The following is a 13419-nucleotide window of genomic DNA, read 5'->3' as shown; positions in this document are numbered from 1 at the left end:
AAGTGTCGCGTTTGGGGTGACAAATGTGAAATAGGAACAATATTGTCAAATACGTAATGAACTAAAATGTAACAAAATTAGGCAATTTTTATAAAACTGCAAAAATTTTTTTTCATTTTCGTTTTCAACTTGCATATAACTATTAAATTTACATCATCATATTTTATCGCAATTTGTATATCTCAGTCTGATTTTTTACATTAATGTCGACCCTTTTAGATTGTCGACGATCATTTCTATAGGTTTAAGACTCGTGTATTTCAAATATGTGATTTGTGGTGATAATTCATGCAAAATGTTGTCGAAATCTACACGTGACTTCCAGAAATTAATACGCAAGAGCGCATCTATATTGAATTATACATTATGTTGACACTGGTCACCGAATAACGACGTCAACTACGAACTAAGTAGTCCAAAATTAAAAATAAATAGATAAAGCACCATATTTCGGCTTAAAGACATTACTTGCAAAGTATGTAAAGACACAAGAGTCCAAGATACTACGCTGGAATTCATCTCATACTTGTCTATTGAATTAAGAGTTCCGTACATCCTTAATCAAGTTCATGGTATGGTGTTGAAATGGAAACGTTGTTCATGAAAAAGATAAACTTCCAGTACTGAAAGGTTTATTTTGGTATAAATAATGTAATGAGAATAAACAAAATGTGATTATATATAAATAATAAATATATAAAGAATATTTAATACATTTCTTTTCAATAAGAGCAATGTCAATACCTGATTGATGTCTGAGTACAAATTCTCTTTTACTTCATTAAGAATATGACCAATTGTCAACAGGTTACCTGGGTGAATAAGTTACAGATAGCATTTCGATACTGTCTATTATTAGAAATATCTGAGTTTTCCTGGTATTCGAATGTACATGTTTTTTAACAAAAGCTATTATGACATACCTAATTTCTTCGTTGATGAAAATGTTTCTTCAACTTCTTTTTCATCTTTTTAAGCCATCAGCATATCATTCTTGAACAAATTTCGTAGACAGACATATTTCAAAATTGCTTTGCAAATATTTGCATAGATGTGTTACAGTAAGCAGATAAAAATATGTCAACGTGTCCATCCCAACAAATTAAAAGGCATTATTTATTTCTACTCTCCCTGCTAAAAATGAAATAAGACTTACTTAACAATTCTATCTGGTCGTTCAATGTACTAGCATATACATTAGCAGGTTGTTTTTTTTTTTTACTTCCTTTTGGCAAGACTTGAAATTAAACAACATTACATTTCAATAGTCAATATGATCCTGTTTTCATCATTCACTATCTAATGCAAAATAAAGAGTGTTAAATCTGGGCCTTATTAGGGTTTTTAACATCAAAATGATACAGGTTTGTGCAACAGAAGGAATAAAAATACATTGTCTACACTACAAAAGCGCTTGTGCCATATATCGAAGAAAAGCATAAACACAGATAAACATGTAAATACAGAGTGCTTATTGTTATCAGCCTTACAAGAATTGAGAAATTACCAAATAAAAGTACTTAATTTGAAAAATACATAAAATTAAAAAAATGTACACATATATTGGAATTATATTAAAGATAATGGAAACAATTTCAATTAACAATGAGTTTTAAACAAACGCGTGGACAACAAAATTACGTGCCAATGACTAGACTTGCAGTGAGAACAGAGACATAAACAAAAAGCAAAAATAAACAAAAGAGGACTCACTTTGATATATACAATACAAAAGTCTTATTTAAGGCAGCTGTTCTATCAAAATCCCTTACTCGGAATAACCTCTTTAAAATCACTACATCCCATTAAAAATTAATGTTCATAGGATGCAAGTGGTCCGGGGTTTTATTACAGTATATTACAAATTATTATATATTCTTTAACACTACAATCCGGGAGATACAAGGGAAATTTACATCTCCTTAATTTAACCAAAGCTTCAAACTATGAACGTATGCGTGTAACGTTTACGCAATAATACGACCGATATCAGCTACATTTAAATTGAAGAAAAGAAGTTCTCACATCTTATATATAACAAAGACTTTGCCGTTTATTTTGCTAGTAGCATCAAAGAATTCTAATCATTTCTATAGTTCAGAAATGTTGAAGCAATGAAATTAAACATGAAGGGATGAACACAGAATGATGGTCATGTTAATCATTTCATTTACGAACACTCCACTTTCAAAACTATATTCCGAAATCTCCATACAAAAGTGAAATTCGACATTGTTTAACATAGATTTCATAGTTGTCGTTCCACACACTTTAATTTCTTTGTAAAATAAGATTATGCAACGAAATGCACTTTTGAACATTATGCAAGATTTGTGAAATCCTCTGTTTTTGATAGCATTTTCACATACACTTTAATGACAAGCATCATAAGTTTCGTTAGTAAGGCTATTTTTACGCTGAAAGTACTGCACTGAAACACGATTGCGCTGAGACCAATTTCTATATGTGGTCTATCTAGCAATTATTGTGGAAGTATAAAATGGTGTATACACATTTACGTTACCGTACAATGAATACTTAGAACGATTGACTAGGTATACTACACAGCATGAATCAAGGGGAAGTTCTGAAGTCTGATCATAATCAACGATAAATAATATGTCGGCGATGTTCAATGGATTCCACACTATCTTACCTCAAACTCCAACACCGATGTATGCTAATATCTTTCAAAACCAAAAATTTACTGCAGAAAGTATGTACATGGATAAACAGATTTCTCAATATGTTTATTCCCAATGTGCAACAAGTTCATTAGCCAATAAAACACATGTATCAACACTTTATAATACTTCAGTCCACCAAAGTTTACGATAAATGCACTTTGTTGATACAGTTGAACAACGCACAATCTATAAATTGCACAATGTACCTTAACGCAAATATGTGTGTACAGTATTCTTATACAACATATCTTAACACCAAAGTAAATAAATTATTACATAAAAATGTTCGTATGAATTCCTAGACAATATGTTTCAGAATCCTGAATTTATTGGCACAATTTAAAGCACATATCCTAAATATCAAAATATATTTTTCACATTTTTTTTTTCAAATATCCATTTTTTGTATCAGATGTTGGCATCTCCAAGAAGACACTACAGATATTTTTTTTCTGGTTTTTTATAAATATAATTATCGTATGAAAACCATGACCATTACAAAGATATGTAATAACATGCCAGAATCATTTTGTGTCGGATGCTTGTAAAATACATTGGTTGGAAGTAAAAGAAGTTTGCCAGCGAGACAATTGGATGATTACTGTTCACTGGCTCTCAAGTGTGGCATAATTGTCACAGTACCATACAGGTACCCTTCAACAATTAGGCCATTCACATACTGACACTTGATCTGTTATTCATTTCGAAAAAGAAAGTATATTTTTGGCAAACATAATCATATTTAACTTGAATCATTTTCTATTTATTATTCAACAAGTTTTTTGATACTACTTTTACCGTCCACACACAAAAACCCTTCTTCTCTGTGCTTTTATGATACCAAAACATCAATTGTGGTATGTGATAGGTGCTGGCTATGCATTATAATGGTTTCTGATACTGGCATGAATTTGTAGGAAAAGCTTTTGATTATGAGGTTTTGGAAGCTATGCAAATTTGGCTCCATTTTTTGCAAGCTAACAAATTTCAACAATAAACTTTGGGTGATCTGTTGAGACTGTAACCAAAACAAATCTGGAATAATAACACACACATCCCCCCCACCTCCTAACCCCCACCCCCACCACCCCACCCCTCCCTACCTCCTTACCACCCCACCACCCCTATCCCAACTATTTTTAATATCATTATGAAAAAATCCGTCTGTTATTGAAATATCTATATTTATGAATAAGCAACTTAATCTTGTCCTTTTCTTAGGATCACAATAATAATCAGTCAGATAGGGTCTTTTCTTTCAACATGAGACAAAATATATTGCAGCAGTCACTTAAATGTAAATCAATTCCCACATAATACCATGAAAATACTCATAAAACATTATGTCCAAATACTCAAGTACATAGCATAACATTTGTAGTCAATCTATATTTATATATAAAGCTAAGACATATGTCCACGTCACGTCAGCGATAATGTTACTGATGCTGCACCAGAAGCTACAAGAGCTCCCCCTGGTGTGAATGCACACTGATGAGCCACATCTGTCTTACCCTGCAGTAGAGAAACAAATACACATATCAATTAGTATCACATAAAAAGTAAGTGTCTTCTTCAATTTAAAATATTGCAGGAAAAATATGTAGTTTACAGCTGGATAAGAAATATTTAGATGCAACAGATCACATTTCAAGAGATACTTTCATGGGGTTTTTTCTGTTGGGATACATGCTTGCTATGACATTTATGCATTTTGATGGCGAGAAGGACACAGTAGTGAATCTATCAATCAAAACTTACCTCTAATGTTTTAATGGACTTGCCGCTGTAAACGTCCCAGACACGGACAGTGTCATCGTCGCTGGCACTGGCGACGTAAAGACCGTCGTTAGAGAAGGAAATAGCTTGGACCCAGCCAATGTGACCTTCACACACGTGAATGCATTTACCATTACTAGGGTTCCACATACGCACTGTCTTATCCCAAGAACCAGACGCCTAGACAATGAGATATGGTCGTTAAGTTTTAACATCTGCTCCAAACACTATCTATCAACAAAGATCAGTTCTTACAAAGATCATTTGATGATAAAAGCTACTAACTGTAACTGTTTGTTACTCTGTCTATTAAGACACCTGTAGGTAGGGGCCGTTACTCCATAAACACAACCTGTCTAAACAGCCCATCCCTTTTAACAACTATCTAATGACATAGCAATAGTTTTCTTTATAATCATCTGCCTATAAAGACACTTGTCAATAAAGAATGTTTGTCAAAGAGGCCATCAGTCCATAAATCAACTTAAAGTATATCAATAACCACTTAAAGACCACATACTTACAAAATGTCACCTGTCTTTAAGTACCACCTGTCTACAAAGATCACCTATATATAAAGACCACATGCTTACAAAATGTCAACTGTCTTTATGTACCACCTGTCTACAAAGATCACCTATGTATAAAGACCACAAGCTTACAAAATGTCACCTGTCTTTAAGTACCACCTGTCTACAAAGATCACCTATATATAAAGACCACATGCTTACAAAATGTCACCTGTCTTTAAGTACCATCTGTCTACAAAGATCACCTATATACAAAGACCACATGCTAGCAAAAATCACACATATATAATTACCCTCTGTAAATAAAGACCATCTCTCTATAAAGATCACCTGTATATAAAGATAACCTGTCTATAGAGACTACATCTATATATAACAACCACATATATATAAAGACCACATGTGTACAAAGGTCACCTGTCTATAAAGATTACCTCTCTATAAAGATCACCTATATAAAGACCACATGCTTGTAAAGGTAACAAGTCTGTATCACATGTCTAGAAGTATCATCTGTCTTTACATGAATAGAACAACCACCTATTTATAAAGATGACATGTGTACAAAGGTCACCTGTCTATAAAGACCACCTATATATAAAGACCACATGCTTACAAAGGTAACATGTCTCACTTTTCACTTGACTATAAGTACCCCCTGTCTATAAAGACGACATGTGTACAAAGGTCACCTGTCTATAAAAATCATCTCTCTTTAAAGATCACCTATATAACGAGCCCATGCTATATCAGTAACATATCTGTAAGTACATCTGTCTATAGATATCACTTGTATATAAAGACCATCCTTCTTTCAGGACCACATTGATGTAAAAACCACCTGCTTTCAACAACCCTCTAATAATATTTCAACAGTTGTCCTTGTAATAGCTCAACTATCAAGACCACATATATATATAATTCAGTAAAACTGTGTGTGCTCTCTACTTCTGGCTGTTTTTTTAATAGTGAGGTGTCGTAAAGTAAGTATATATTTTAAAGAGTGGTTAAGGCAGTAGTGCCCACCCTGTTTGTATTAGAAGGTCGGGTTGTAGGTTCCTTTACTCTCCAGCTGGATACCCAAGGTTGCAGGGTGACTGAGCAGTAGGGAAAATCAAGTCAGAAATATCACTCACCACTGTAAGAGTAGATACTTTAACTTTTTTAGTACATCTACCTGTTTCACCTTCTCCGAGCTTCATAAGGACTTCTGCAGACTTCATTAGGATGCCCGGAGATGGCAAAACCAGTAGATGGTAGTAAGTAAATTAAAGTACCTTCTCTGATGCTGTTCTGCTTGATATCTCTAACTTTATTTTAAAGAATGATAGAAGAAAATGATACTGATAATACCAGAGAGTATAGCCATTTTTTTTTAGTAATTTGCATAAACGTGATGGAATAACAAATGTTGTATTTATTGTTAAAATATTTTTCAGTATTAAAATACTTTATGCAAGCAACTTGATCATATCAATACAAATATCAGGATATAGCCATCCACTAGAAAATTTAATCTCACAAATCCATTCATTGCTGACTCATGTTTTAAATCTATATTAGTCTACACTAATTAAACACTTTAAAAAAAAAATTGATACAGAACCTTTCAAACAATTTAAAAAAAGTGATCACACTTATTTTTTAAGCAAATCAGTACAATATACAACATTGAGGAGATGACATAAATTGAAAAAGAAAAAAGGGTACATTTTTCAGAACCATTAATGACTGACATACCAGCATGCCATCCTTAGAGAATGCCACAGCATGCACGTTACCGTGGTGACCCTTTAAGACCTTGACATCCTCTTCACCTTCTGTGTTGGTCAGAGTCCACACTCGAACAGTGAAATCCCAGGACCCTGTTGCCTAGAAACCAAAATATTGCATAAGGAATTATGTCAGTAACAAATTTATGATAAATCTAGTATTCAAGAATTTTTTTCAAAATAATAATGAAATTTTGAAATAATTAAAGGTTTCTAACCAAGCATTACCAAGGTACTTATATTAACTTTATTTGAATATCACATAACAAAGCATCTGCATTTTTATTCAGAAACATCCTCTATTCATACACTGTCCAGGTATCAATTTTTATAGTAGATGGGTATTATAATGTTCAGTTTTTTTCCTGTCTCTCATATTTTATTTTCAAAGATTTCACAAATTTTTTCAACCAGAAAAACATGTACAGCAATAAATGCTAAACTAAGATTGTTAATGAAAATGAATTACTACTTACCAACCATTTGCCATTTTGTGAGAATGCAATTGATTGAACTAAGCTATCATGTCCAGAAAATATCCTAACTGGAAATCCTTTCTGGAAAAAAAACACAACAAAATCTTCACATGGAAAGTTCAGGTATGTAAGGAGAAATCTCCAAATACTTAAACCGACATGGATATAGTAAGCTCTGTTTTTCTATAATTCTAACACACAGAGATTTAATTAGCTTTGTCTGTCATTAATTTAAACCTACAAAGGTACAATCAGCTTTGTCTGTCTATAATTTTAACCTACATGGAAATACTAAGCTTTATCTGAATATAATTTTTCTTTTTTTCTCTCTGCTTTAAGATATTGTATGGGATTTGCTTCAGTAATTACAAGCCTTTCAGGAATTGTCAACCATGATGTGGTGCTTGGTCACATTTTATTTTTTCGATTATCCAAAAACAAACATTGATAAACATCTGTATCTTCCTCACAGAGGGTCAACAATTGTCAGAAAGACTTAGAATAAGACCTAGTACCTCAACGTCCCACAGTATAGCAGTCCTGTCCCAGGATCCGGAGGCGATCTGAGAGGAATCTGGAGAGAATACTACCACTTCTACACTTTTAGTGTGGCCTGCCGATCAACGAATCAATACATTTATAATTCTCATAATTTAAATCAAATCATATGGTATTGAATGAAAGCATGGATATATCTCCTCTCAAACCCCTGAACAACTGAATACCTTTTGTGAGGGAGATTTATTTAGCCTTTATAATGGGGACTGTCACTTCATTTTTTTTATCTCTTAATAAATGAATGATTTGCTAAAAACATATAATCCTGATATTTAACTAAGCATCATCATCCCCATGCTCAAGAATAATCCCACTGCCTTATTTTTTTTTTCACATTTCCTCTGTATCGGCGTATGTTCAGAAAAAAACTCACACTTTAGCTGATTAATCTTACATCAATTGGTGAAAACTCACTTTTCTGGTAAGTATATGCAGGTACATATATGATTTTTCCTTCAATTTTACTTTAACTTTTAAAGTGTTTGATCATCAGTATACAACATTTTGTTCATTCATGTACCTACATAGTATAAGGTAATGAAGTTTTTTTTCTTGATAATTTTCTGATTAAATTCAATATTTACATTTTAAATCTTGTGTCGCAAACCAAAAATCAAAAATCCAAAAGTTTGACGATAACAGTATTCAGTGCTAAAAGCTTCTAAAAATACAGATATAAAAGTGCTTACCAAATAACACATGTAGTAATTCAGCATCCCGGGTCCTCCAAAGTCGGATTGTTTTGTCATAAGATCCACTGGCAAATGTCTTACTGTCAGGACTGATAGCCACACTTTTTATAGCACCTGGTCAAAGGGAAATAATCACATGATGTCAATTTCAGAATATTATTATTATTATTACAATCTTAATGGCCCGTCAACACATTAAAGGTCATTAGGGTCATTAACTGGTGCAAAGTATTTTATAAATTCACTAATCATATCATATTTACCTTCCATTACTAGTTCCTTAAACATAAAAGTAATCATAGCTAATATTTTGGATTTTTCTGTTTTTTCACAAACAAGCAATTACATCCTCAATTTTTAGGTTTTTTAGAAATGCGTTTTTGATAAAGTACATGTAAGATACAAATCTCTTTCAAAAGATTCAAAAAAGAAAAAAATGCAGTCAAGAAAAAAGCTACAAGTACATTGTGTTTAGCCATGTAGGTACACATACTGGTATAGGTATCAGGAAGGAATTTATTACATTTTATTTAAAATTGAAAGCAAAATCTTGTAAAGGTTAACTTTATCATTTATGAGATTTGAGTTCTCCAGAAAATTGATCAGAAAAACTTGTAGAAGAAATTATTCCGTAGATAAAAAATGCTTATAATACAAGAACCGAGTGTCTATCTAATAAATACTACCAACAGACAAACTGAATGTCTATATAATAAAAGCCACCAACAGACAAACTGGGTGTCTGTCTAATAAATACCACCAACAGACAAACTGAGTGTCTATATAATAAAAACCACCAACAGACAAACTGGGTGTCTATCTGATAAATACTACCAACTGACAAACTGGGTGTCTATCTGATAAATACTACCAACTGACAAACTGGGTGTCTATCTGATAAATACTACCAACTGACAAACTGGGTGTCTATCTGATAAATACTACCAACTGACAAACTGGGTGTCTATCTTATTAATACCACCAACAGACAAACTGGGTGGCTATCTGATAAATACTACCAACAGACAAACTGGGTGTCTATCTTATAAACACTACCAACAGACAAACTGAGTGTCTATATAATAAAAGCCACCAACAGACAAACTGGGTGTCTATCTAATAAATACCACCAACAGACAAACTGAGTGTCTATCTAATAAATACTACCAACAGACAAACTGGGTGTCTGTCTAATAAATACCACCAACAGACAAACTGAGTGTCTATCTAATAAATACCACCAACAGACAAACTGAGTGTCTATCTAATAAATACCACCAACAGACAAACTGAGTGTCTGTCTAATAAATACCACCAACAGACAAACTGAGTGTCTGTCTAATAAATACCACCAACAGACAAACTGGGTGTCTATCTAATAAATACTACCAACAGACAAACTGAGTGTCTGTCTAATAAATACCACCAACAGACAAACTGAGTGTCTATCTTATTAATATTACCAACAGACAAACTGGGTGTCTATCTAATAAATACCACCAACAGACAAACTGGGTGTCTATCTAATAAATACTATCTAACAGACAAAGCTGCTTGGTACAATAAGGAGTAAGTGAAAACACAAGAATTAAAAGACCATCAGAACTGAACATAATATTAGAAAATTTCATTTTTAAAAATTCAATAATTCAATAATTCCTCACCAACACAATGATATTTTTTCCACATCATTCTGGCATCCTATCATACTGTTCTTAAGTTGAATCCAGATAAACATACACAAGTTGATAGAACATCTGAATGATTCTGACTTAATGATATCTTACAGAAAGACAATGAGTATTGTTTATTAAGTAGATATCCCTGCTGCTTTCTAAAGTTACATAGAAAAGGTTGTTAATTGCTCCTACAAATCTCTTTTGCTAAGGTTACCTGTATGACCTTTGACCTTGCACACCATGCATCCCGTCTTAGCATTAAATAATCGTACTCTTTGATCATCACATCCTGTAAGCATTATCTGGAAGTCCAAGGAGAAAGCTACACTGTTCACCTGGAGAAAGATAATGAATAAAAATCATTGGGCTTTAGATGAATTATACCATGTCATCATAATCACATTTACTTTCTTCTTTCAGTCACTGATTGAAAACTAGATACTTTAAAGGTGCTTACAAAGAACTGGGAGCTTTTAAGGGAAAAGCATTTTTGTCAGATCATTTTAGCATAAAAAGTATTAGATACCAATGTACATAGTTTCAAGAACTAATTCTTTGCAGAAACTCTTTGAAAGTTTCATAAGATCATGGATAATAAGTAAATGCTATATGGGTCCATACTGTGTTGAGGTCAATTTGACCCCAAACTCAGGTTTATCTATTTGTTTGCTGGGTTTAACGCTCCATAGCAGCCCTGGTGTCTCCATGTATCAGCTGGTGTTAATTTCATTGAACAACAAACGGAAGGCCCACAATACACTATGCAGAGCACTAGGGGTCAAGTGTCTAACCTGACGACATAACTACCACAGCACAGGACGATCGGTGATATCTGGAGCTTCCAGGCAAGAAACAGCCCTAGGACCTATGTACTCCACCCACGTACACCGTGACAATAGATTATCAATTCCCTGATGGCCTCTACTCAAAAAGCAAAACTAGTCCTATATACTATAAAACTTTTTTATTTTCATGGAGGTTTTATTTTCCTTAATTTCGTAGTTACTCTCAATATACATTTTTATACAATTTACACTAAACAAGTGCCAACAAAAACGCATGTAATTGTAAAACCATTCATATTGAGCCATGAACAAAAATAGACAGTATTACAGCAAAGTGGGTTAATGCCTTACTGAGATGATTTTGTTACACTTAAATCATCTTGTATGTGCGGCCTGTATCTAAAACTATCATGACCAGTTAAAAATTTACCTAGTTCTATAAAAAAGGTCCTTCTGTGGTGCAATTCAGTCTACTTTTTACAATGTAATTATAAATCTACCTTCTCCTTTTTATCGGTTAAGATATTTCTGGTTTTTGTTTTTACTTTACTGTAATAATAACTTTACTAGTCCTTACTGTCCCTGCAGAGAAAAAGAGTTTAACAAAAAGAATACTATAAATGTAAGATGTTTTTATTAACTTTTTTTGTATAGTTTCACACACTTATACATAAGGTCTATATTATCGCAGTTCAACCAGAGCGGTTGGATGTTAGTAATTATATTTTATATATATTTCCTTGGCTCAATATCAAAGATGTATTAAGAGAGGCCTACTATTAAAATCTACCAATACATGCCTTTAGTTGTTTTAACAATGAACAATAATAACTGGGTCACTGATCGGCACACAAACCAACGCATGATTATATTTATAAATGTACAACTAATTTTTGTCTATAGTTAGAAAAAAAAATTAAACAATTATGATTAACATTGTGATTTACAAGTTTTAGCAGCTATTCGATAAAACCAGGAAAGCAATACACACACAATATTACAGTTGTGTATTTCATACACAAACTATTCTTACATGATTACCTTTAATTATGACAAGTCCCTGTGGGTAGACATTTTGATAGTCATCACAACCAGAGACAAAAAAAATGATTACATAAATGATAAGTTTGCCTGTGTTTGAGTTAACACATTTGTTAAAAAAAGGCAATGTTATATGTTTTGTTTGATGTGTACAATGTTCCAGATCAAGGAAGATAAAATTAAATCATGGGCCATTTCAATACATTTCATTAGTATATCTATTACATACGCTAGTATATACTCGTCAGCTAGATGCTGTTTGATTTCTCACCTGTACATTATATCAGATACACAAGAAAACACCCCAGGATATCTCACAGTAGCATTCAGCACTTCAACCTACCATTAGCTCTTAAAAGCAATTAAAATAAAGGAATACGAAATGTAGAGACTTGATTGAAACATTAATTGAAATTAAAGTGTATCCTTATTTTTTCATATTTTCTATTTCTTCTTGGACACTCCATATAATCACTTTATGTCTCCTCAATTTTCATTACTTTGATTTATAACCTATATTTTGAAGAAACTGAAGCACAGTTTAATGCACCAGTATGACAGGATATCATGAATTAAGTTTAATTTTCTAAAGCTATAACAGATTCTTTGTCCTTCATTGAATGTATCTTTTAAATATGCCTAAGGTATTGGTTGCTTAAAAATAAATAACACCCAGCTGTATACATACTTCAGTAAAATGTGTAACAAATAAATCATGTGCATTGTTCAAAAATACAGTTGAATATATATGAAATAAAATGATGTTGGTTAGGAATCAAAGGACTTGAAATATATATAATTCTGTCCTTTAATGCAAATGAAATTAAGAAAAATATTTTGAAATCATTTTTCTTCAGTTTTCTTAATTCTGATTTGAAATAATAATTTACGCCTGAAATACATTCTTACCTCATCTTTGTGACCACCAAACTGCTTCAAATCTAGACTAGAGAAGTCCCTTGGCCCTCGCAACATGATTCGTCTGTGACAACACTTACAGTACCATTAAAACAATATCAGTAACTCCCATTGGTATGAATAGATAGAACTGACATTTGTCAAATCCAATAAGTAAGTTTTAAGTTAGTTGAAGGTCTTGTAATACCTGCTTACATAGACCTACAGATACACATACATGTTGACATGGAGAACAAAGGGGATCCGTTGACATTTAATGGCCTACAAATCCTTTTGATGACATAGGTTATAGCTTGGCATATCCATATATATATAAACTAGATTCAGCACCTTGTTCACGTCACCACCAATATATCTTATGCAAAGTGGTCTCTTATCTTTGGGCGACTTCCAGTTTTAGTTATCGACCGTGTCGTAAATTTTGCGCGTGGCCCAATATTCATTGATACACATCTTTCATCATATCCATAGAAGGAATATCTAGCACCTACGTTTTACCTTG

General features: G+C 32.8%; 1 protein-coding gene across 1 annotated transcript; it reads right to left on the bottom strand.

The window, feature by feature from the left end:
* Positions 1–4109: 4109 nt before the first annotated feature.
* On the bottom strand, positions 4110–13057 carry LOC132550735 (WD repeat-containing protein 38-like). Its single transcript, XM_060214828.1, has 8 exons — positions 12909–13057; positions 10388–10508; positions 8492–8608; positions 7760–7857; positions 7245–7325; positions 6737–6868; positions 4449–4646; positions 4110–4202 (listed from the first exon to the last, which is right to left on the bottom strand). The coding sequence occupies exons 1-8, from the start codon at positions 12972–12974 to the stop codon at positions 4110–4112; spliced, it is 906 nt and encodes a 301-aa protein (XP_060070811.1). The 5' UTR covers positions 12975–13057.
* Between the last annotated feature and the right edge of the window lie 362 nt (positions 13058–13419).

The sequence above is a fragment of the Ylistrum balloti genome, unplaced genomic scaffold (assembly GCF_031769215.1).
Source record: "Ylistrum balloti isolate Yb309-2 unplaced genomic scaffold, AGI_CSIRO_Ybal_v1 Utg370142, whole genome shotgun sequence".
In the NCBI taxonomy this organism is placed as follows: Eukaryota; Metazoa; Mollusca; class Bivalvia; order Pectinida; family Pectinidae; genus Ylistrum; species Ylistrum balloti.
Note: the sequence above shows the minus strand (reverse complement) of the source record. Positions and strands in the feature narration are given on the sequence as shown.

Coding starts and splice junctions, on each gene's coding strand:
- LOC132550735 (XM_060214828.1), bottom strand. CDS start 12,974: ATGTTGCGAGGGCCAAGGGACTTCTCTAGTCTAGATTTGAAGCAGTTT. Junction 7,326..7,759: donor CTATACTGTGGGACGTTGAG/GTACTAGGTCTT, acceptor TTTTTTTTCCAG/AAAGGATTTCCAGTTAGGAT. Junction 6,869..7,244: donor CACAAAATGGCAAATGGTTG/GTAAGTAGTAAT, acceptor TTTGGTTTCTAG/GCAACAGGGTCCTGGGATTT.